We start from the raw sequence: 26,328 nt of genomic DNA on the forward strand, positions 1-26,328 counted from the left end.
TCAAAGGGCTGCACAAACCACCACGACATCCTCGGTAGGCCCACATAAGGGCAAGGAAAACTCACACCCAGTGGGACATCGGTGACAATAATGACCCAGCGGGACGTCGGTGACAATGATGACTATGAGAACCTTAGAGAGGAGGAAAGCAATGGATGTCGAGCGGGTCTAACATGATACTGTGAAAGTTCAATCCACAATGGATCCAACACAGTCGCGAGAATCCAGTCCAAAGCGGATCCAACACAGCAGCGAGAGTCCTGTTCACAGCGGAGCAGCATATATATATATATATATATATATATATATATATATATATATATATATATATATTTTTTTTTTTTTTCACCACAGGCTGTGCTTCTAACATACTCCTAATACGTTTTTCCTATTGTTCTTCTTTTCTTTATTATCAATCAGAAGTGTCACCAGGACGTCCCCTGGTGAAGGACATTTACGGGCATTGTCTTTCGTCTTATATGGACATTCACATGGACATTGTTAACATCCATATTATCAACCTTTCTGTTTGGTCCTTGTGTGCCAGCTGTTTAATGGAAAATGTTTTTGAAGAAACTGCAAAATTTCTGTTTTGCGTTGATCGGGATTTATTTCATATGACGTTTCGAACAAGCGCTTTTTTCACACTGGTGTGGCGGTGTGTGCGGACCTTTTTCCCTTTCTTGTTCTTGTAAGTGTTCCTTTTTTGATCCAGCACCCATCCCAATTGGGTTTTTTGATTTTTTTCCCTTCTGTTTTGCACATTTTGAAAAAATAAATGTATGGTTGAATAAAACAATTGTCTTGTGATTGTGGTATGAATAGGACTTACAGTAAGTGCAACAGTGGTCTAGTGGAGGTGTAAAGTTCATTTTCTAAGCATGTTGGTGTTTTGAAAGCATTTTCTAAGCATTTTTTCAGGCCTGGACTGAAATAGGGGAAACCAAAATGTTATAAGGGACACCAAAAATGTTCCAACTGCCCTTGAGATGTCCCTTATTTCAAAGTCTGGGTGCTGACAACCCTAATGGTTTGAAAAAGGCATTTGGTCGCTGATGCACTTATTGAGTGATAAAAGTATTATAATATTTTAAGATTTCATTAGGTACGACCTGGAAATAGACGAAAGTATTTAAAAACGATTATAAAGATTTCCGTTTAAAATATTCTAAATACAGCATGTAATGTTTTTCAGAACTCTTTTCTAAACTTTCTGGGCTTTTGGTCGATGGACACAATATTAGAGATTTAAAACTCTGAAATTAGACAATTCTTTACAATATCTTATTTGCTGTATTTTCTCTGGAACAAAACAAACACAAAAATACTCATAACTTGAACGTTTCCGTTCTTCCACAGGCAAAGGAGTTCATAAAAAAACACATACACACAAAAAAAAACAGAATTGACCACTTAAAATAATTTCAGGATGTTGTTTTGCAATTGAAGACAACACTTGTTCTTTCTGTGATAGGAAAACAAAATAAACAGTTTATTTTATGAATGGATGCAAAGTAAATCTCTGTGGGATGATGTACAATATTCACTTTTGCCTGACACTCCAAACTTTTTTACTGAAATTGATAATGTATTGGGGATGTTAAAAGAGAGAAAAAAAACCGTACAAAATGTTTTAAAAACAATAATGGATTTTTATTTATTTTATTTTAACCAAATATGTAAGTTTATAAAAACAAAAAAATCCTTCCACAAACAATTCAGCCATTTTCTCTCACTTTTATATTGAATAAAGGTCTGGGGACATACATATAAAACAATCACAACATAATCATCATATTACAAAATATATTAATAAAGATAATTAATAAAATGGATTATAGAGACCCAACAAATAATTCAAAAAGTCACATATTTTAAAATTGTATAAGACAATTGTTCAAATGATGTGTAAAATAAATAATAATATGCTCCCTGAAGTTGTCCAGAAAATGTTTCAGATGTGAACCATCCATCCATCCATCCATTTCTACCGCTTATTCCCTTTTGGGGTCGCGGGGGGAGCTGGCGCCTATCTCAGCTACAATCGGGCGGAAGGCGGGGTACACCCTGGACAAGTCACCACCTCATCGCAGGGCCAACACAGATAGACAGACAACCAGTACATATCTATATCATATAAAAAGTGCTAATCTATGGGATTATAAAAAATTTGAAAAAAATATGGAACACTTCAATATTTCAAACACCTATAAAAAAACATCATTATGAATAAGTCTGAAATTGTATGATGAATATATATATACACATAAAATGTTTATTTTATTTATAAAATGTCTTATACTGATTACGCCCACCTTTTCAGTTAAATTGTTCTGCTCAATTTTTAATAAAAGTACACAATGTTGCATATTAATGCATGTACTTGACTGGCAAAAGCACAACAATGTCACATGTTATATGTGCTGATGTTGTTAGAAAGTCAAAATTAAAGTCTTGACAGTTTATTTCAAATCCTGCAGTTTCATTTGCTGCTCCTGATCTCACCAGCACACTTGTGTTTCTTACACTGGTACTTATAAGAGAATCGTTCACCACACACACTGCAACTCAACACTTTCTCTTCTGGGTGTGTTCTCATGTGTCTTAAAAGTGTTGATCGTTCACAAAAGCTTTTGTTGCAGATTGAACAGGAATGCAATTTTTCACCAGTGTGTGTTCTAGTGTGTCTTTTCAAATGTTGACTTTCTGTAAAACGTTTACCACAGATTGAACAGGAAAAAGTTTTTTCGCCAGTGTGCGTTCTCGTGTGTTCTTTCAAATGTTGACCATGTGTAAAACCTTTACCACAAATTGAACAGGAAAAAGGTTTTTCACCAGTGTGCATTCTCATGTGTACTTTCAAATTCTGACTTTGTGTAAAACCTTTACCACAGGTTGAACAGGAAACCGTATTTTCACCAGTGTGTGTTTTCATGTGCACTTTCAAATTGTGACTTCGAACAAAACGTTTACCACAGACTGAACAGATAAAATGTTTTTCACCAGTGTGTGTTCTAATGTGTACTTTCAAATTGTTATTTTGTACAAAACCTTTACCACAGATTGAACAGATAAAAGGTTTTTCACCAGTGTGTGTTCTCATGTGCACTTTCAGATGGTTACTTACGACAAAACCTTTATTACAGATTAAACATATAAAAGGTTTTTCTTCAGTGTGTATTATCCTGTGTAATTTCAAACTCTGACTTCGTGTAAAACCTCTTCCACAGGTTGAACAGGAAAAAGGTTTTTCTTCAGTGTGTGTTATCATGTGTGCTTTTAGACGACAATGGTATTTAAATGATTTGTCACAGTGAGAACATGTGAAGTGAGTGTTGTCAGTGTGACATGTCTTATCATCTTTAGAGTCTTCATCATCAGTGTCAGGAGAGTGTGACGTTGTGTCCTCACTATCTGATAGTGGAGCTAAGAGCTTGTCTGCTTGTGATCCTCCACAGTGGTCTCCATCAGCTTCTGTTGTCATGCGTTGTGTTGAGCTGCTGCTTGGAGGCTCCGCCTCTCTCTTCTCCTCACTTTCACCTTTGACCTCATCATCTTCACTCTTCACAGGGACACCAGTCACTGGGAACTCCACCAGTCCTTCAAGATGATCTCCCTCCTGACTGATGCTGTGTTCCTCCTCTTCCTCTTTAAAGTGGGGCATCAGTGAGTCTTCCTCTTCCTTTTTACAGGGAAGGGTCTGTGTCAAAGAAGAAAAGGAGACGCCAGAGGGTCCGTGACACCTGGTTTTCCTCTTTGATGGATCATCCTTCACCGTCCTGAAGCTACACTCCTGTTTTTCAGGCAGAAGTTGTTCTTCACAGCCGTCTGCGGGACACAAAATGACAAACATGCTTGAGAAATGTCCAGATTTTCTCCATCACACGAGGCAGTCAGTAAGTTTACATGTACTTAAAATAACAAGTTATTATATGAACTGGCCTGAAAACAAACACACTGCTCTTTACAACATTATTCACAGGAAAATAAACCACTTTTTACGAGAGGTGGGCAATATGGCCTAAAATCTATATTGCGATAAATTCCCTACAACTTAAGTGCAGCTGGGATAGGCTCAAGCGCCCCCCTGTGATTTTAATGTCATTTACTTTTGTATAAACTTGGAGAAAATATTAGGTCGTTTACAGTGTAAATCTGTATTCTGTATTGTTGTCTCTGCTATGCTGCCATCTTGTGGTTGACTTTGCTCACTGCGAATGCTGTGGGTTGAAAGTGTATTTCCTGTTGTTTTGTGGTTTCATTTATCTCGTCTAGCAACATTTTTAAGTGTAACTGGGGATTTCCACTGAATGTGGAACGGCGGCGCCACGGCGGCAGACCAGTTTCGTTTTTGTTTTCAAGTCATTGCGTCAGCTTCCACCACCTGGCTTCTATATTTAGTGGTCGACACAACAAGGCGGTTCAATTGAGCTAAAATCTGCTCGTGTGGGACAGGAAGTCATGCATAAACACAAAATAAATAATGTAGGTTACTTTCAAAGTAAAGTATTCTGTTTAAGGCGGGTGGTATTCTACACTTTGAAAAGTCCTAATGGATATGAAGTCAACTTGTCAAATGTTTTCAGACCTAATTTAACTTCCCTTGACACAAATGGATGAAAACATGCTAATTCTAAAGGGCCTGAAATTAAAAAATCATATAACAGGCATATCCTGGGCAGTTATATGGGGACCTGTATTACAGCTTTGTATTAAAATGACTATTTCCATCTCCAACATGAAAGTGAGTGTCGCTAACACTACTGCACACAGGAAAATGTGTGGAGGAGAATTGAAAGTAGCCAAAACAAAGATTGTGAATGAGTGACAAGAGGCTCACTTTGTTCATGTAAGTCTACTGTGGAATACACATGCTCAGGTGCTGAGAGCGATGCACAGAGTGAGACCTCTTAGTCTAGTTTAAAATCCACAGACCAAGAAGGAAACACACAGACATAGCAATGTATTGATGACGGCAACAATTAAGTTATTAGGTTTATTTTCATTTATATCGGTCATATTCATTTATATATTGCATGAATATTTTAATGCCTCTGGTCATCGCATTTAATGTTTTTTAATACCATTTAGGGCCTCAATTTAGGAAAAGACTATTGAATGACTTTTAATGCTTTTTAATGATTCACAGAAATCCTGGTAAAACTCTTAAATTTAAAGTATCAAAAAACAAATCAAGTGCTTATTACATTTTAACAAAACAGAAGTTTAAGTGATTATTACATTTTAACAGAAGTGTAGATAGAAACACGTTACATTAGAAAGTTCCTCAATACAAATATTGTTCACGGAATTATTGAGACATTTCTAGAATGTATTTACGATTTTGATAGAATTTCATATATTCTAAGGCCAGCTTGGCTCGGTGGGTAGAGCAGCCATGCCAGCAACTCGCCGGTTCAAGGTTTGATCCTAGTCACTGCCGTTGTTTCCATGAGCAAGGTAATTTACCTACCTGCTCCCAGTGCCACCCACACTGGTTTAAATGTAACTTAGATCATGGGTTTGACTCTGTAAAGCGCTCTGAGTCACTGGAGAAAAGCGCTAAATAAATATACTTCACTTCACGTAAAAGGGAACAACACTTTTTTTGTATTTCGCCTTTGTATTTTGCATTCTGAATAGTAAATAGATGCAATCTAAAAGTCTGCTTACAATAGAGAATATTAGAGTCACACTATTCCGCCTACAAAGAACTTAAAACATAATCGAACCCCTCCATTAGGGTTTTATGTACATGCAGTAGGTATATATTGGTAGGTTGGTAATGCATGGCATCCTGCCAGCTGCTATGCTGACAGTTATTTTAGTACCTGTCATTAAAGACAAGGCTAGTAAGGTAGGAACTATGGACAATTATCAACCTATCGCCCGAGCCAGCATGCTATCTAAAGTACTGGAAAGTGTGATAACATACAGAGTTGGGGATCTTATTTGCACCGCAGACAACCAATTTGGCTTCAAGAGCAAGTACATCACTGACTTGTGTATTTATGCTTTAGAAGAAGCAGTAGAAAAATACAGAGCGCACGGCCCTACAATGTTGGTAGGGTTTATTGATGCATCTAAGGCATTTGACAGAGTCAACCATCTCAAACTCTTCACCAATCTGAAGCATAGGGGTGTTCTGGGTATATTCTGGCATATTGGTACAACAGGCAGACGAAGCAGGTAAAATGGGGGAGTAGTTTATCCTCTCCCTTTAGAGTTGGCAATGTGGTACGACAGGGTGGGCTTCTATCACCAGGCCTATTTAGCCTGTCTATGGATAACCTGTCAAGGCAGTGGGAGAATGCAGAACAGGATGCATCTTGGGGAACACCTTCATCAACCACTTTATGTACGCTGATGATTTGGCCATTATATCTCCCAGTAGTGCAGGGTTCCACCAGCTTCTTAACATATGCTCAGACTATGGAGTCAAGTTTGACATAAAGTATAATGCCACAAAGAGTAAGATAATGATATGTAGGACCAAGGAGGATCAACATCTTAATTTCCCAGGTTTCTATTTGTCTGGTCAAACCCTGTCCGTGTGCAACAATGTCAAATACTTAGGCCACATCATCAATGACAAGATGGAGGATGATGCTGACATGCTTGGACAGAGAAGAATGCTGTATGTCCAGGCCAATATGCTGGTGAGAAAATGTCATTACTGCTCTGATGAAGTGAAGGTGTACTTGTTTAGAGCTTACTGCACCCCTATGTACACAGCACCCCTCTGGGTGAGGTTCAAGAAAGAGAGATTGTGCAAACTCCGGGTTGCATATAATGACTGTCTCAGAATCCTGCTCAGAAAGGCCAGGGGTAGTAGTGCCAGCAAGCTTTTTTGTGATTTAGAGATAAACACCTTCCACGCCACCCTGAGAAAACTGATGTTTAAGTTTATACGTACGTACATACAGCAATGTTAATATTTACTTACACTGCAATAAGGCACTTTTGATTGCCATCCACAAGCTTCTGGTTGAATTTTTGACCACTCCACTTGACAAAACTGGTGCAAGTTAGCTAAATGTGTTGGTTTTCTGACATGGACTTACTTCTTTAGTAATGTCCACACATTTAAGTCAGGACTTTGGGAAGGCCATTCTAAAACCTTAATTCTCGCCCAAATTAGCCATTCCTTTACCACTTTTGATGTGTGTTTGGGGTCATTGTCCTTTTGGAAGACCCAACTACGCCCAAGACCCAACCTCCGGGCTGATGATTTTAGGTTGGCCTGAAGAATTTGGAGATAATCTTCCTTTTTCATTGTAACATTAAAAGCACCAGTTCCATTGGTAGCAAAACAGACCCATAGCATAATACTACCACCACCGTGCTTGACAGTGGTAATGGTGTTCCTGGGATTAAATACCTCGCATTGTCTCCTCCAAACATATTGCTGGATATTGTGGCCAAACAGCTCAATTTTTGTTTCATCTGACCACATAACTTTACTCCAGAAACTTTTATCTTTGTCCATGTGATGAAACAAAAATTGAGCCGTTTGGCCACAATACCCAGCAATATGTTTGGAGGAGAAAGGGTGAGGCCTTTAATTCCTGGAACACCATTCCTACTGTCATTGCCATATATATTATAGACTGCATATAACATTGTTTTAATACTTTTGACCCAGCATATTTGGTCACATTTTCAGTAGACCCATAATAAATTCATAAAAGAACCAAACTTCATGAATGTTTTTTGGGACCAACAAGTATGTGTTCCAATCACTCTATCACAAAACAATGAGAGTTGTAGAAATTATTGGATACTCAAGCCAGCCATGACATTATGTTCTTTACAAGTGTATGTAAACCTTTGACCACGACTGTATGTACATCATCCTCACAAGACAACCAAAATTCTTATACACAATATATTTAAGAATTGTGTTCATAATCAAGTATAAAGTTATTAAAGATGTGAGAGTAAGAAGTAAACAAACCTGTTCTGTGTAACACAACTTGATGATGTTTCTTATAATAAACATCCAGTAGTTGATGTTGTCGCTCCTTCTCCTCTTTTGTTGGACACAGTTCCTTTTCATACATTGCTGACGTTCTTTCGCACATTTTCACACAATCACAACACTTTACACTCACATTAGTTCCCTACTTAGCGATGTTTAAATAACTTCCGCGTCTCTTTGTTAGCAGCTAACAAGCTAAGCTAACTAGCCAGCTAAACTAGCTGCAAGCTACCTTGAATGAAGCTATTAAACAGGAGAAGTGTCAAAATGCATCCGACTACAAACAATTATTAACCGTGTGTACTCTATTAAACAACATATATGTAAGAATACAGAAATATAATGCCCGCGTTTAGGACTTCTCCGTCAGACGCCATCTTGCTTTATCACCCGATCGGTCCACGCATGCGCGTATCTGACGTCACTTCCGACAACTTGTTTTGCCACACTTACTTACCATGGTTCTTTTGTGTCATCTGTATTTCAATAACAATGTCATCATAAACCATTACATACAAAACAAACGTTATCAAAAATATGGTATTCATTATGAAACCGCACAGATCAGTACACAAACATGAAAGATGTGTTCAGCAGCCTTAAATGGAAAATAAATCGATTTTGTATTATTTTATAATAAGTTATTTCAGAATTCAGAAAATGTTAAATTGTTTTTTGTTAGGTTACAGTAAGTGCTTCGTTTAAAAATATCAATATTTTAAAAATTAATTATGCGATGGGAGTTAGTGGCGCCCCCGTGCGTCATTCATTACAATGACAGAAGCGTAAAAGTGGTTGAAATTGTGGCGATACACCTTGTTCATTTTCATGTTCTTGTTCGATTTTACTCCGAGGTTAGATATTCTTTTTTATACATTACAAAAACATAAAAGTATTTCATTAAGATGGCGCCGCTGTAGTGGCTGCTGGTGGCAGGAGCTCTGTGCTCTTGTGTCATCCTTTTCTGTTCCTGCTGTTTCCCTTTTGTTTTCATGTGGGGTTTGTTTGCCTTTTGGTTGGGGACCCTTTGGGACTGTGTGACAAGGGGTGGCACTTTTGTGACTTCTGTGGTGCTTTTTTGTGAACTTCTGGATCTGCCTACTGGACACCAGCTGCTGGGTCTCTGCCACACCAGAGTCCATTTGGAGAGACTGGAGGAGATACGGATGAAGAGAGAGGGCTGCGGAGCTGGTGCTGAGCGCCGGTTACGGACAAGCTTCACAGTGTCGTGGCTGAATGAGCAGGTATTGGACACCTCGGTCTTCTTGCACGCATCCTCGCTCATCCATGCGGACAGGACACTGGCCAAGAGTTGGTGGGCGGCTCTCTTGGTTGCTCCTGACTCTGGCCATGCTCCTCCCACCCCAGCAGATGATGGCGTGGAACACCGCAGAGGCCCCCACAGTGTATAGGAGTGTTGAAATTATGTTTTTGTTTGGTTGCTTGTCTATGTAAGTTGCAATCGTATGTGCACAATATATATTATTGGTTAATTATTTTTTGTTGCTGTTCTTTTACTTTTGTAGCAGTATGTAGAAATAGCACTGCTGGAGTGGCAGCTGGTTGCATCAGCTCTGCTCTTTTAATGTATTTTGTGTTCTTTGATGTTTGACTCTTACACATATGTTTATGTGTGCTATGGCTATGAGTTTTTTTCTCTCTCTTCCCTCGGCCTCAGTCTGGACCATTTCTCCAGGGGGCCAAGCATTGACTGTTTTTTTTCATTTTTTTTTTCATTTTACTCACCTCTCTCCCTAGCGTTTACTTGTTTCTCACCTTTTTTGTAAGGGGCGCCGGAAGTTGTCAGACCCGTCAGCGATCCTGTTCTGTCTCCCTGTAATGTTTGTCTGCTCTTGAATGGGATTGTCACAGCTAAACAGTATGTGCAAACAATACAAATGCGCGTACTGATACCCCGGATATGCACTGGATGTGGCGAGGAATTTTTAAATTTCAATTCAAATCAATGTGTCTATTTCCATTGTTGTCGAACCCTTTGTCGGTGCCGTACCACAACCCTGCGTTAAATATAAGCAGAGCTCTTATATTTGCCAGATGGCACAATGCGGCAGGTCAATGGAGCTCAGATCTGCTTCTGTGGGACAGGAAGCCACGTTCCAACATATTAATAAATTATCCGGTTTACTTTCAAAATAGAATACTAAAAAACTTTTTTGTTCAATGAAATTCTTCCCCAATATTTACTTAAATTAAACACAAATAAGGCAACAAGAGAAGTTTCCAACCTTACACTTTTCTAAATGAAATGGGTGCAGCCGAGTCTGTCTCCCAGCAGTAAATGTGCTGCTGCTTGAATAGATGCTGCAGTGTAAAACACAAAATGGCACATATGTCATTTCGGTATGCATTGCAACTCTTAAGTACTTTTTCTACATTCCAATTGTATTTATTGATGGATAAAACAAACAAACAACTTCACTCGCTATGGTTCTAAAGCTCAGAGATGTGTTGCTAACTTCAGACCTTTTCTTCTTTGTTGATGTTTTGCAGTAGTTAAAGTCCATGATGTAACAATGCTGCTAATCTACCAGAGTCTGCGTTTTGTTAACAATTTTATTCATTCATACTTGTAATTGGATAATAACATCAACAAAATGCAATGGAATTTTTATTTTAGTAGAAGCATTTAAGTCTCACCTTAAAACTAATTTGTATACTCTAGCCTTTAAATAGACCTCCTTTTTGGACCTTTTGATCTGCCGCTTCTTTTCTTTTTCTCCTCTGTCCCCCCCTCCCTTGTGGGGGGGGGGGGGGTTGCCCACATTTGAGGTCCTCTCCAAGGTTCTCAAAGTCATCATTGTCACTGGAGTCCCACTGGGTGTGAGTTTTCCTTGCCCTTATGTGGGTTCTTCCGAGGATGTAGTAGTCGTAGTGGTTTGTACAGTCCTTTGAGACATTGGTGATTTAGGGCTATATAAATAAACATTGATTGATTGATTTTATTTTATAAGACACAAAAACAAATGAAAATAATAAGATATCCTGTCTTCAAAGATGAGAAGGAAAAAAAAATATAGCTCCATATATAATATTCAATACATGCACACAACTTAAAAAGTAACTACAGGACAACATAAAACAGTAGACGATGAGAAGCACTACATACAACATCAAATATACATTCATATTAAACATGCTGTGTTTTTAAAGTACATTTAGCACAATCACTGTTTAAGTGTTTTTAAATCCCTGCAGCTTCCATGACTGTTACACACTTGTGTTTACTGACCTGATACTTATACCGAAACATCTTATCACACACAGTGCAACTAAATCGTTTCTCTCCAGTGTGTGTTCTCATGTGCGTGAACATGTCAGGCTTTCTGCAGAAACTCTTCTTACAAACAGAGCAAGCAAAAGGTTTCTCTCCAGTATGAATTCTCATGTGTATGGTCATGTGTTGCTTTCTGGAGAAACTTTTCTTACAAACAGAGCAAACAAAAGGTTTCTCTCCAGTATGTGTTTTCATGTGTCTGGTCATGTCAGGCTTTCTGGAGAAACTCTTCTTACAAACAGAGCAAGTAAAAGGTTTTTCTCCAGTATGTATTCTCATGTCTACTGTAAAATCACTCTTCCATATAAATGATTTCCCACATTCAGAGCAGTCAAATTGTTTGTTGTTAGTATGATGTCTCGTATCACCTTTAGAGTCATTTTTACTCTCCAAAGGTTTTTGGATGTGGTCACTGTGATCAGAAGAGTCTGACATCATGTGGTCCATGTCTGACAGTGGAGCAAAGATGCTGTCTGGTTCTGACTTTATATCTTCACAATGCTCTCCATCAGCGTCTGTGATGGGTTGACTTACAAGCTCCGCCCCTCTGTTCTCCTCACTTTGACTGTGATGCAGCTGTAAGGACTGAGCTTTATCTTCATCATGAAGCTGCTCCTCTTTAATGTGGGAGTGGGCCTGTAGCTCCTTCTGTCCCACACTAGAGCTCCACTCCTGCTGCTTGGAGGGAATCTCTTCATGACTCTCTGCTGACACCTGCTGGACGTCTGCAGAACATAAAACACAAATGAGGTGTTACTGTATTGAAGTTTGCAGTATTCAAACTATTCACATGTGAGCTAGGCCAAATAGACAGTGATGGGCAAGCTACCTGGAAAATGTAGTAAGCTAAGCTACAAGTTACTCTCAATTAAATGTAGCTAAGCTATCTTCGGAAAATTGTAGAAAGCTACACTACACGCTACACTGCAAAAGTAGCTTGCCACATCTAAGCTACATTTAACAGCATTTCTATCTATTGGCCCACATGTATAATATCAACGTTAATGTAACTGAGAGTGTATAAATGGACCCAGTGAGTGAACTACATGTCTTCAACCCATCACTGAGCTTGTTCCACCACTTAACACTTAAAACTAAAATACATTTGGATTTTAAATTCCATCTTACGTTACCTATTTCAAAAATCAATATCCCCCGTAAATGATAGTTTTCTTCTCTTAATTGAAATAACCTAAGAATACGAGCTGGGAGACTGTTGTTCTTTACTCGAAACATAATTTCCATGGTTTTTAAAAACACAATTTCTGAAAATTTTAACACATTAGAACTTATAAATAATGTATTGGTATGTCCATAGTAGCACACTTTGTGTATTAATCTAATGACCCTTTTTTGAAGTTTTATTATTGGGTCTATATTTGTTTTATAAACATTTCCCCAAACTTCAACACGATATGTTAAATATGGAAAAATAAAAGATAATATAATATATGCAGACATGTCTCATTCAGCATGTTTTACTTTATAAAGAGTAGCAACGGATTTGGATATGTTTCCCTTTACCGTATTTTTCGGATTACAAATCGCTCCAGAGTATAAATCGCACCGGCCAAAAATGCATAACAAAGAGGGGAAAAAAAAAACATATACAAGTCGCATTAAAGTATAAGTCGCATTTTTGGGGAAAATTTATTTGATAAAATCCAACACCAAGAATAGAAATTTGATAGGCAATTTGAAATAAATAAAAAATAGTGAACAACAGGCTGAATAAGTGTACGTTATATGACGCATGAATACCCACCTGAGAAGGTGCCTGGTATGTTAACGTAAAATATTATGGTAAGAGTCATTCAAATAACTATAACATATAGAACATGCTATACCATGGGTGTCAAACTCTGGCCCGCGGGCCAAATTTGGCCCGCCGTGTAATTTCACTTGGCCCTTGAGGCAACATCAAATTAACATTAGAGCTGGCCCGCCGCAGTAAAACCGCATTCACCGCTAACACTCTTACTGGTGCCTATCTCAGCTACAATCGGGCAGAAGGCGGGGTACACCCTGGACAAGTCGCCATCTCATCGCAGGGCCAACACAGATGGACAGACAACATTCACACTCACATTCACACACTAGGGACCATTTAGTGTTGCCAATCAACCTATCCCCAGGTGCATGTCTTTGGAAGTGGGAGGAAGCCGGAGTGCCCGGAGGGAACCCACGCATTCACGGGGAGAACACGCAAACTCCACACAGAAAGATCCCGAGCCTGGATTTGAACCCAGGACTGCAGGACCTTCGTATTGTGAGGCAGACGCACTAACCCCTCTGCCACCGTGAAGCCCAGCTTGCTTGTTCAATATTCAATGCAAAACTTGTTTGGGTCCCTATTAAAAGGTTAATTTGTTCAACTTCGGCCCGCGGCTTTGTTCGGTTTTAAATTTTGGCCCATGCTGTATTTGAAATTGACACCCCTGTGCTATACGTTTACCAAACAATCTGTCACTCCTGATCACTAAATTATATGAAATCTTCTTCCTTGGTGTCGCTTCTAAACAACTCTGCCAACTCCAAAGTAGACAATGTGCCACTTCCTCTTCTATCAGTACATCTAGTCTCTTATGTGAATGAGATAAATAGTATTTTTGGATATTTTACAGTAATGTGTTAATAAATTCACACATAAGTCCCTCCAGAGTATAAGTCGCACCCCTGGCAAAATTATGAAAAAAAAGTGATTTTTAATCCGAAAAAGACGGTATATATTCAACATAATTTATTATCAATTATTCTTCCCAATAATATAGTTTCATATACCACCACACACCAAAAATTCAGTTTTCTTATCATTTAATGATAACTTATTAATATCAAACCATTTTTTAGCTGAATCAACTCAACCTCTATTAACCTCTACACTTCCTTCAAGTCTTCTCCTGAACAATATACATGTATATCATCTGCAAACATAATACATTTCAATGTATTAGATACTGACAAATATCATTTAAATAAAGGCACCAGCAACCCCCGCGACCCTATAGGGGATAAGCGGTAGGAAATGGATGGATGGATAAATAACTTAAGTCCCAAAACCGAACCTTGGGGAACTCCACACACACATATATATATATATATATATATATATATATATATATATATATATATATATATATATATATATATATATATATATATATATATATATATATATATATATATATATATATATATATATATATATATATATATATACACACACACACCCCAAAATGGAATGGATACATGGATGACACAGCAGAGGATTGGGAGAATGTCATGTGGTCAGATGAAAACAAAATAGAACTTTTTGGTATAAACTTAACTCGTCGTGTTTGGAGGAAGAAGAATACTGAGTTGCGTCCCACACCTACTGTGAAGCATGGGGGTGGAAACATCATGCAGTGGGGCTGTGTTTCTACTATGGGGACAGGACGATAGATTAATTTTAAGTAAAGAATGAATGGAGCCATGTATCGCGATATTTTGAGCCAAAACCTCCTTCCATCAGTGAGAGCTTTGAATGGTTGACCAAATAGTTATTTTCCACCATAATTTACAAATAAATTCTTTAAAATTTCACATTCTTTCTCTCACAGTTGAAGTGTACCTATGATGAAAATTACAGACCTCTGTCATCATTTTAAGTGGGAGAACTTGCACAATCGGTGGCTGACTAAATACCACTGTGTGTGTGTATATATATATATATATATATATATATATATATATATATATATATATATATACATATTTTTGTGTACCGTTATATATATATATATATATATATATAAGGGGTATAACGGTACACAACATTTTCGGTTCGGTACGTACCTCGGTTTAGAGGTCACGGTTTAGTTCATTTTCGGTACAGTAAGAAAACAACAAAATATACATTTTTCGGTTATTTATTTACCAAATTTGTAAACAATGGCTTTATCCTTTTAACATTGGCAACACTATAATAATTCTGCCCACGTTAATCCACATTAAACTGCTTTAAGTTGTTGCTTTGATTAAATAAAATGAAAAAAACCTTTCTTCTACATATAAAAAGTGCAACATTAAACAGTTTCCATTGAAACTGTTTAATGTCAACTCATCATGCTTAAACAGCTCAAAAGGCTGTTATACGGAAGAAAACCACGCAGAGTGTTGGACGTAATTAAAGAAAGTTGGGAGGAAGGTCCAAGCCCCAGTAAAAATGAAGTGCAGTACGTTATGGACATGCGAGCAAAACTCTACACGGTGGCGCACTTATCTCGTGAGAATTTGCTCCGTGCTCAGGAACGACAACAGCGCACGTACAACGAGGGAACCAAGCTAAGAAAATTTTCACCAGGAGAAAAAGTCCTTGTATTACTCCCAACATCCAGCTCAAAATTATTTGCAAAGTGGCAAGGACCCTTTGAGGTCACACGGCAAGTGGGTGATCTGGATTACGAGGTTTGACGCTCGGACCGTGGAGGAGACACTCACATCTACAGTTTTAACCTGTTGAAGGCATGGAGGGAGGGCGAGCCTGTCTCCATGGTAACGGTAGTGAGAGAGGAGGAGGGGGAGTTGGGACCAGAGATCCCGCGCTCTGTCCCTCCCTCTCCTTTCTCCTGTGATAACCAGCTCACGTCAGCGCAGAAGGCGGATGTTGCTAAACTGCAGCAACGCTTCTCTGACGTGTTCTCCTCTCGGCCCGGCCGCACGAATCTCATCCAGCATCATATTGAGACCAGCCCGGGGGTTACGGTGCGCTCTCGGCCATACAGGCTCCCCGAACACAAACGCAAAATAGTTCGGGAGGAATTAAAATCCATGCTGGATTTGGGCGTAATAGAAGAATCCCACAGTGCGTGGTGTAGCCCCATAGTTCTTGTAGGGAAGAAAGATGGGTCTGTACGGTTCTGTGTGGATTACCGCAAGGTGAATGAAGTATCACGATTTGATGCGTACACAATGCCCCGGGTCGACGAGCTCCTGGATCGGCTGGGCACTGCTCGTCTTTTCACGACACTGGATTTGACCAAGGGCTACTGGCAGATTCCCTTGTCACCAGAGTCCAAGGAAAAAACGGCCTTTTCCAGTCCGGAAGGTTTGAACCAATTTGTAACACTCCCGTTTGGCTTGTTCGGTGCGCCTGCCACGTTCCAGCGCCTCATGGACCAGGTGCTGCGACCCCACGCTGCATACGCGGCCGCCTACCTGGATGATGTCATCATCCAGAGTAGCGGCTGGGAACAACACATGCAGCGGGTTGGGCAGTGCTCAAGTCCCTGAGGCAGGCGGGGCTCACCGCCAACCCGGCAAAGTGTGCAGTTGGCCGAAGGGAAGTACAGTATTTGGGGTACCACTTGGGAGGAGGGCAGGTGCGGCCGCAGGTAGATCAAACAGCGGCAATTGCGGCCTGCCCGACCCCCAAGACGAAAAAAGAGGTGAGGCAGTTTTTGGGTCCTGCGGGGTACTACTGGAGGTTAACCCCCCGGTTTGCGGACCTGACCAGCCCAATAACTGACCTCAGCCGAAAGGGTGCCCCAGATCTGGTCCAGTGGACGGAGCGGTGCCAGCAGGCGTTTGAGAGGGTTAAGAAGGCCCTCTGCGAGGAGCCGGTTCTGCACATGCCTGATATTTCCCTCCCGTTTTGTCAGCAGGCTGACGCGTCGGGCAGAGGACTGGGACCGGTTTTGTCACAGCAGGTGGAAGGCGTCGACCGGCCCATCCTGTACATCAGCCGTAAGCTATCTGAAAGGGAGGCGAGGCACAGCACAGTGGAGAGGGAGTGCCTCGCCATCAGGTGGGCGGTCTGGGCCCTCCGATACTACCTCCTGGGGCGCTCATTCAGCCTCTGCTCGGACCACAAACCCCTCCAGTGGCTACACCGCATGAAGGATGCCAACGCGCCGATCACTCTGAAGTTGTAGGGTTGCAAAGCCAGATACCAACGGGTATCTGGCTTTGCAACCCTACAACTTCAGAGTGATCCACAGACCAGGTTTACATATGGCCGTGGCCAACTTCCTGTCCCGCTCTCTTCCACGAGGAGGGGGGGGGGGGGGGTTAGGGCGGCCGGACGGCGTCGCGGCCTGAGTCTGGCGGTGGAGGTATGTGGTGGGCGTGGCCTGCGCACCTGCAGGGAAGCGGGGTGTGGCAGAGGTTGGCGACAGGTGAGTGGATGACACAGCTGAAAGTGTTCATCCAATCACCTGTCGTTCTGTTAAAAGGCCGCAGTTGGGAGGCGGCGGCAGTTGAAGCTGGAGCACACGCGAGAGACAACACAGAAGACACTTCCTGAAAATCACAGAGAACTGTTGATTGTGAGAATTAATAAGAGTCAAACCTGATCAAGAGATGTCATTTCTCCAAGATCCATGGAACACGCACGAGGAGGGCAAGAAGCCTTCCACAGTTGTATTTTTATCAACATGTGATAGCAGGGACACTGCTATTCAAAACTAGGCTGCTACATTACTAATGATTAATGTAAATATAGCTGAAAAATAGTACAATTGAAATAGGAGAGACTATTCATCCCTAAACACAATGGAGTTCAATGAAATAACAGACAGGCAGGGCTTTTCTGCCCCTAACACACACACACGCACGCACACATGCGCACACGCACGCACACACACACACACACACACACACACACACACACACACACACACACACACACACAGCAAAATGAGCTAACGTTACGCTAAAAGCTAATTAGCCTTTACCTCAAGCCTATACTATGAGCTAGCTGAGCCGCAGTTTAAGTTTCTAGAAGGTCAACGGGCTCACAGTGATGTTTGTAATAGTTGTGACTGGGAAGTTTTTAGTATAATTTGGGTAGATTCCGCTGCTCCCCTGCTAAACAAATATGTCTGCTCGACGCTGAAGCATTGACAACGTTCCTTCTGAATACGCCCTTTTGATTGGCTGTTACATCGCTCTGAATACGCACTGCTGATTGGCTTTGTATGTAACCAATCAGATGGTTGTGTGGGCGGGGCAATGCTGGGTGCTCACTGCTCAGACAGAGGCAGAAAGCAGAGCATCTTGTGAAGACTTCTGCTTCCAAACTCGTTCGTTACCTCCGTTTCCATATGAGTTGGGAAATTGGGTTAGATGGAAATATAAACGGAATACAATTATTTGCAAATCATTTTCAACCCATATTTAGTTGAATATGCTACAAAGAAAACATATTTGATATTCAAACTGATAAACATTTTTTATTATGGAAATAATCATTAGCTGTAGAATTTGATGCCAGCAACACGTGACAAAGAAGTTGGGAAAGGGGGCGATAAATACTGATAAAGTTGAGGAATGCTCATCAAACACCATGGCCCTGTTCGGACTTTATCAATGAATTCTCAGAGTTCGTTGCTGATCTAGTGACACACGCCGATAATATAATCATAATGGGGGACTTTAATATCCATATGAATACCCCATTGGACCCACCGTGCGTAGCGCTCCAGACTATAATTGATAGCTGTGGTCTCACACAAATAATAAATGAACCCACGCATCGCAACGGTAATACGATAGACCTAGTGCTTGTCAGGGGTATCACCGTTTCCAAAGTTACGATACTCCCGTATACTAAAGTATTGTCTGATCATTACCTTATAAAATTCGAGGTTCAGACGCATGTTCGTCAAACTAATAATAATAATAACTGCTATAGCAGCCGCAACATTAATACGGCCACAACGGCAACTCTTGCTGACCTACTGCCCTCGGTAATGGCACCATTCCCTAAATATGTGGGCTCTATTGATAACCTCACTAACAACTTTAACGACGCCCTGCGCGAAACCATTGATAACATAGCACCGCTAAAGTTAAAAAAGGCTCCAAAAAAGCGTACCCCGTGGTTTACAGAAGAAACTAGAGCTCAGAAATTATTATGTAGAAAGCTGGAACGCAAATGGCGCACGACTAAACTTGAGGTGCACCATCAAGCATGGAGTGATGGTTTAATAACTTATAAACGCATGCTTACCTTAGCTAAAGCTAAATATTACTCAAATCTCATCCACCGTAATAAAAACGATCCTAAATTTTTGTTTAGTACGGTAGCATCGCTAACCCAACAAGGGGCCCCTTCCATTAGCTCCACCCACTCAGCTGATGACTTTATGCAATTATTTAGTAAGAAAATTGAAGTCATTAGAAAGGAGATTAAAGACAATGCGTCCCAGCTACAACGGGGTTCTATTAACACTGATACGATTGTATATACGGCGGATACTGCCCTCCAAAATAGTTTCTCTCGTTTTGAGGAAATAACATTAGAGGAATTGTTACAACGTGTAACTGGAATAAAACAAACAACATGTTTACTTGACCCTCTTCCTGGGAAACTGATCAAGGAGCTCTTTGTATTATTAGGTCCATCAGTGCTAAATATTATAAACTTATCACTCTCCTCGGGCACTGTTCCCCTAGCATTCAAAAAAGCGGTTATTCATCCTCTTCTTAAAAGACCTAACCTCGATCCTGACCTCATGGTAAACTACCGACCGGTGTCTCACCTTCCCTTTATTTCAAAAATCCTCGAAAAAATTGTTGCGGAGCAGTTAAATGAACACTTAGCGTCTAACAATCCATGTGAAACCTTTCAATCCGGTTTCAGGGCAAATCACTCGACTGAGACAGCCCTCGCAAAATTGACTAATGATCTATTGCTAACGATGGACTCTGATGCGTCATCTATGTTGCTGCTCCTCGATCTAAGCGCTGCTTTCGATACTGTCGATCATAATATTTTATTAGAACGTATCAAAACAAGAATTGGTATGTCAGACTTAGCCCTGTCTTGGTTTAACTCTTATCTTACTGATAGGATGCAGTGTGTCTCCCATAAAAAAGTGACCTCGGACTACGTTAAGGTAACGTGTGGAGTTCCTCAGGGTTCGGTCCTTGGCCCTGCACTCTTCAGCATTTACATGCTGCCGCTAGGTGACATCATACGCAAATACGGTGTTAGCTTTCACTGTTATGCTGATGACACCCTAAAGCTGACCAACACGCCGGATTGTAGTCAGCTGGAGGCGTGTCTTAATGAAATTAAACAATGGATGTCCGCTAACTTTTTGCAACTCAACGCCAAAAAAACGGAAATGCTGATTATCGGTCCTGCTAGACACCGACCTCTATTTAATAATACAACTCTAACATTTGACAACCAAACAATTAAACAAGGCGACACGGTAAAGAATCTGGGTATTATCTTCGACCCAACTCTCTCCTTTGAGGCACACATTAAAAGCGTTACTAAAACGGCCTTCTTTCATCTCCGTAATATCGCTAAAATTCGCTCCATTCTGTCCACTAAAGACGCTGAGATCATTATCCATGCGTTTGTTAAGTCTCGCCTCGACTACTGTAACGTATTATTTTCGGGTCTCCCCATGTCTAGCATTAAAAGATTACAGTTGGTACAAAATGCGGCTGCTAGACTTTTGACAAGAACAAGAAAGTTTGATCACATTACGCCTATACTGGCTCACCTGCACTGGCTTCCTGTGCACTTAAGATGTGACTTTAAGGTTTTACGACTTACGTATAAAATACTACACGGTCTAGCTCCATCCTATCTTGCCGATTGTATTGTACCATATGTCCCGGCAAGAAATCTGCGTTCAAAGGACTCCGGCTTATTAGTGATTCCCAAAGCCCAAAAAAAGTCTGCGGGTTATAGAGCTTTTTCATTTCGGGCTCCAGTACTCTGGAATGCCCTCCCGGTAACAGTTCGAGATGCCACCCCAGTAGAAGCATTTAAGTCTCACCTTAAAACTAATTTGTATACTCTAGCCTTTAAATAGAATCCCTTTTTAGACCAGTTGATCTGCCGTTTCTTTTCTTTTCCTCCTATGTTCTCCCTTGTGGAGGGGGTCCGGTCCGATCCGGTGGCCATGTACTGCTTGCCTGTGTATCAGCTGGGGACATCTCTGCGCTGCTGATCCGCCTCCGCTTGGGATGGTTTCCTGCTGGCTCCGCTGTGAACGGGACTCTCGCTGCTGTGTTGGATCCGCTTTGGACTGGACTCTCGCGACTGTGTTGGATCCATTATGGATTGAACTTTCACAGTATCATGTTAGACCCGCTCGACATCCATTGCTTTCCTCCTCTCCAAGGTTCTCATAGTCATCATCGTCACCAACGTCCCACTGGGTGTGAGTTTTCCTTGCCCTTATGTGGGCCTACCGAGGATGTCGTAGTGGTTTGTGCAGCCCTTTGAGACACTAGTGATTTAGGGCTATATAAGTAAACATTGATTGATTGACTGATTGATTAGCGTAACATGTTAGCAGTCAACATCAACAAAACTCACCTTTGTGATTTCGTTGACTATCGTTGCAAATGCATCTGCAGGTTATCCATACATCTCTGTGCCATGTTTGCTTTGGCACCGCCGGTAAATAGCATGTTAGCATCGATTAGAGTAGGATTTTAGCATCGATTAGCTGGCAGTCAACATCAACAAAACTCACCTTTGTGATTTCGTTGACTATCATTGCAAATGCATCTGCAGGTTATCCATACATCTCTGTGCCATGTCTGCCTTAGCATCGCCGGTCAAATGTGGAGACACTCTGGCACATTCAATTGGGGTCTGCCGGCAGACACTTTCGCATCTTTGGGCCAGTGGTGCAACTTGAATCCCTCCCTGTTAGTGTCGTTACACCCTCCGACAACACACCGTCGAGGCATGATGTCTCCAAGGTTCCAAAAAATAGTCAAAAAAACGGAAAATAACAGAGCTGAGACCCGGTGTTTGTAATGTGTTGAAAATGAAAATGGTGGTTCTGTTACCTCGGCGACGTCACATTCTGACGTCATCGCCTCCTGCGCGATAAACAGAAAGGCGTTTAATTCGCCAAAATTCACCCATTTAGAGTTCGGAAATCGGTTAAAAAAATAGATGGTCTTTTTTCTGCACTATTAAGGTATATATTGATGCTTACATAGGTCTGGTGATAGTGTTCCCCTTTAACACAGAACGGTCAAGCGAACATGTTTTTCTACATCAACCAGAAAGTTTTTGTATGGGAAAAATTGTGACATTAAGTCGGCTCTTACCGGAGACTTCAGTGGATTACTGGACCTTCTCCTGCAGCTCAAAACGGCAGCTGTGATCTTGGCTCCTTGGCTTCTCTGAGAGACACTGACGTTCACCGCAGCCATCCGTCTTTCAGGTATGACTTTACAATCTCACTAAAACACTATTAAAACAATAAGCAAATAAGGGATCTTCCAGAATTATCCTAGTAAATGTGTCTAATCACATCTGAAACGCCGCCTGCCGCAGTCACCTTTTTTTTTCTTTTTCTAGTACGTCACTCTAAACGTACTTATGCAAGAATCTTTTATCCTCGCTCCGAATAGCTCTAGCTACTGCTGGCTATGATTGTAAACAATGTGAGGATGTGAAGAGCTTTACAACCCGTGACGTCACGCGCACATCGTCTGCTACTTCCGGTAATGGCAAGGCTTTTTTATTAGCGACCAAAACTTGCAAACTTTATCGTGGATGTTCTCTACTAAATCCTTTCAGCAAAAATATGGCAATATCGCGAAATGATCAAGCATGACACATAGAATGGACCTGCTATCCCTGTTTGAATAAAAAAATATCATTTCAGTAGGCCTTTAACTTCAAGGGGATGTGTGGTAAAGAAATATAGTCCGTTAGCGTGGATGAAAAATACTTTGAATGTCTTTTTTTGTTGTTCAAACGACGTCTGCGCATACATGCTGCTTTTGATGACTCAAAATGCAGGGAAAGAGAACAAAAAAATGTCACAAAAGAAAAATATCAAATCTGTTATTGCTGCTCAGCAGAAATCTGCGGTTCATATTTTGTGCTTCCAATCAACGTTCCCTCTAATCCTGTGCAATTGCGCACTGCTAATGTGTCCTCTGCACACGGCAAATCAATGCCACTCACAAAATCTAACTAAAAAATAAGCGCATAACAATTTTCAATGTAACTGACGGCCACAACAGAGAAAACAGTTTTCATCATCACTGTTCAATTATTGGAACGTCTGTCGAAACGCTTTAGGGAGGACATGAATTCCAGCGATCCCTTTATTGACCAAAACTTTTGTCGGCCATAAACACAGGACCAAAACATTGGTAAAAAAGTTCCTAGCTAGCAAAACTGGTCATTTTTTGCCGCACAAACCAGACCAAAACCAACTTTGTCATATCAACAGCAGCCGCTCGCTCTTTCCCACGTGCACCAACACATGCACTAATGGCACTTAGCCAGTCATGCCTTTACAGCCACACAAAAAGTTTTACCAATCAAATGTGTGCTTATTCTCGTGTCTTTTATTAAGAATCTTAATTTATAATTATTATTCTTGAAATGCTGTTATTATTTTAAAGAAATACTGATACAAATATATATTATACAAACACAAAGTTACAGGAATGTACAGTACACATGATCCTAGCTTACATCTCATTGTGCAACATGTGAATGTTTTAACGGGAACTAAATGCGATATCTGAAAGTGTACAAATTATTTCCAAAGCAGGACCCCCACCCAGACATACAATACTAGTACACAGCTCATTAAAAAACAATATTTTTTGTTACTTACATTGTAAGTGGTATAAAACAGTATTATTAAAAAAATATTTCATGGAAATGACTGCTGTCATTTGATTATAATAATAAGAAATGTAACTTATTCAGGCAGGTTAGAAATAAGTTCATGATTTTAAAAGGGACTCGGTTGTTTACAAATTGTGCTGTTACATTTTTCCCAAAAATAAATTAACAACACCAAAAGATAGGTTTTGTTACCATTAGTGGTTTTACAGAATATTTTAGTTTCTATATTCCCCACAATTTATAATTATATCGAAAATATATTCAATGATAGCTACCGTTAGATCAGTGGTCTGCAACCCGCGGCTCTGGAGCCCCATGCGGTTCTTTCATGCCTCCGCTGTGGCTTCATTTGGCTTTGAAACCAAATGTCAACAAATAATAGTTATTTGATCTATTACATTTCATTTTATTTAGGTAGTTTATTTGAATTGAACATTTGTTATTTTGGAGAGTTCTGTGATCTTGTCATAGGAAAATAAAAGACATTTGAATATATTGTCGATGTAAATGTATGTCACAGCCCTTATGCGACATCTCTTCCTGCCATGCAATTGTATTGTTTTTAGCGGTCAACCCCGAGCAATGGACGGATCAAAAAGAGAAACATTTTATTTACTTACATTTTTATTATTTTGATGTTTTTATTGATGACTAGGTAGGTTTTTTTTAACATTTTTATTCCATTAAATATGCCACAGTTGTATGCTTTCAGAATGTTGGAATGAGTTGATTGTTATTTTTGTATTCATTAATAAGGGAAGGAACAGTGTATTTTTATCAAGTGTTCAAAATAATTTGATGATTTGCTTTGTTATACTCAGAAATAAATCAAATATGTGTTTGATTTCATAAATCCTATAGCACACGTGTAGCAAAACTATAAGTGGTGTTATCGTCATTTTAGGAATCTAACAGAGTTTGTGGCTCTAGGTGGGTTTTATTTGGGGGGAAATGGGCTAAAATGGCTCTTTGTATGGTGAAGGTTACGTATGATCAACATTGATTGAGTGATTGAGACTTTTATTAGTAGATTGCACAGTTCAGTACATATTTCGTACAATTGACCACTAAATGGTAACACCCAAATACGTTTTTCAACTTGTTTAAGTCAGGGTCCACGTTAATCAATTCATGGTAAACACACAGAGCTAATGTGCGTGGACATGTTACGTATGTGTGGAGTTACATCATTTTGTGGTAAAAGTCATGAATAGTATATGATATTCTGCTTTCATGGATAAATGTTTGCCTTTTAGACATTGTTTTAACATTATCTGATTTTTTACAGACTTTAAACTGGAGCCTATCTCAGTTAGTCATTGTGAAAATGACTAACTGAAAATGGACTTTCAAAAATATGTAAACATTCTGTTGAACCATTAATAGTAACATAAGCAAGTCAGTGATGATCTAGTTATAGTTTTTTGTGAGAAAAAAAATAAGTAATTTCAAGCAAGGTGCGAACGGACACTTTAGTGCTTGCTGTCATTATGATTTGCCAAAATACCTCTGTAACAGAACCTAGCAATGTTTTCTGTTGATGACCAATGTTATTTTTTAGTTACATTACTCTGTTCCATGAATCTTCTTTCATTTGCATGCCTCATTGTTTACTTTCACTTGACAAGGCTACTCCACTCACATAATACATGTCATTTTCTTGTTAATAATCAAATAAAAAGTCAGTAAAGATGTGAGAGTAAGAAGCAAACAAACCTGATCTGTGTAACACAACTTGATGTTTCTTGAAAACAGCGTCCAGTAGTTGATTGTTCTCCTCTTTTATTCTAGAAAGTTCCGCCTCGTATCCTGCTATCGTTTTTTCAAACACTACAAATATTTCTTCAACGGCAGCAGTTAGTCGCTGATCCACCAAGGCTCTCAACATTTGTAATGTAGACATTTTCACACAATCACAACACTTTACTCTCACCCTTGATCTCTATTTAGCGATGTGTTGATAACTTCTGTGTCTTCTGTTAGCAGCTAACAAGCTAAGCTAACTAGCGAGCTAAGCTAACTAACCAGCAAAGATAGCAGGAGAAGCAGCACAGTGCTTCTAGCGCATCGAAACGACTTTATCCTTGAATAAAGAAACAAAGATGTATTTTATACGACCTAAATATTTCAAACTGGAGAACAAATAATAGGACTGACTTATTAGCGTCCTGCTGGCGACTTTCTGCGTCAATGTGCTTTCACGACAGTTAGCACACTTGACGTTACAAGGCAGTACCGCTCTTTTCTGCCGTCTTCCTTTTTTTAATAAACCTTTATTTATAAAACTGCAACATATACAAACAATCGATAAATAATAATAATCAAAATAAGTACAAAAACAGTGCAAATCAGCGCCAGGGGGTTGTAAACTCAATAATGTAACCAAAATAGAATGCTATGCAGCAGATTTGAGTTTTATCGAGCTATTAC

The 26,328-nt window shown here is 40.0% G+C and overlaps 2 protein-coding genes across 2 annotated transcripts; both read right to left on the reverse strand.

Annotated features, from left to right (window-relative positions):
* Nucleotides 1–1,631: 1,631 nt before the first annotated feature.
* On the reverse strand, nt 1,632–8,394 carry LOC133545338 (gastrula zinc finger protein XlCGF28.1-like). Its single transcript, XM_061890822.1, has 2 exons — nt 7,958–8,394; nt 1,632–3,828 (listed from the first exon to the last, which is right to left on the reverse strand). The coding sequence occupies exons 1-2, from the start codon at nt 8,082–8,084 to the stop codon at nt 2,483–2,485; spliced, it is 1,473 nt and encodes a 490-aa protein (XP_061746806.1). The 5' UTR covers nt 8,085–8,394; the 3' UTR covers nt 1,632–2,482.
* Nucleotides 8,395–10,927: 2,533 nt separating this feature from the next.
* LOC133545362 (zinc finger protein 33B-like) lies at nt 10,928–26,102 on the reverse strand. The gene is made up of 2 exons (XM_061890864.1): nt 25,615–26,102; nt 10,928–12,001 (listed from the first exon to the last, which is right to left on the reverse strand). Exons 1-2 carry the CDS (start codon nt 25,799–25,801, stop codon nt 11,184–11,186), a joined length of 1,005 nt encoding a protein of 334 aa, XP_061746848.1. The 5' UTR covers nt 25,802–26,102; the 3' UTR covers nt 10,928–11,183.
* Between the last annotated feature and the right edge of the window lie 226 nt (nt 26,103–26,328).

This window comes from Nerophis ophidion, linkage group LG28 (genome assembly GCF_033978795.1).
Source record: "Nerophis ophidion isolate RoL-2023_Sa linkage group LG28, RoL_Noph_v1.0, whole genome shotgun sequence".
Classification (NCBI taxonomy): domain Eukaryota; kingdom Metazoa; phylum Chordata; class Actinopteri; order Syngnathiformes; family Syngnathidae; genus Nerophis; species Nerophis ophidion.

What these genes read in the sequence shown, in the direction of transcription:
- LOC133545338 (XM_061890822.1), bottom strand. Translation starts at nt 8,084, where the DNA reads ATGTGCGAAAGAACGTCAGCAATGTATGAAAAGGAACTGTGTCCAACA. An exon ending in AGTTGTGTTACACAGAACAG is followed by an intron (nt 3,829 to 7,957) that starts GTTTGTTTACTT and finishes TGTGTCCCGCAG; the next exon opens with ACGGCTGTGAAGAACAACTT.
- LOC133545362 (XM_061890864.1), bottom strand. Translation starts at nt 25,801, where the DNA reads ATGTCTACATTACAAATGTTGAGAGCCTTGGTGGATCAGCGACTAACT. An exon ending in AGTTGTGTTACACAGATCAG is followed by an intron (nt 12,002 to 25,614) that starts GTTTGTTTGCTT and finishes TATGTTCTGCAG; the next exon opens with ACGTCCAGCAGGTGTCAGCA.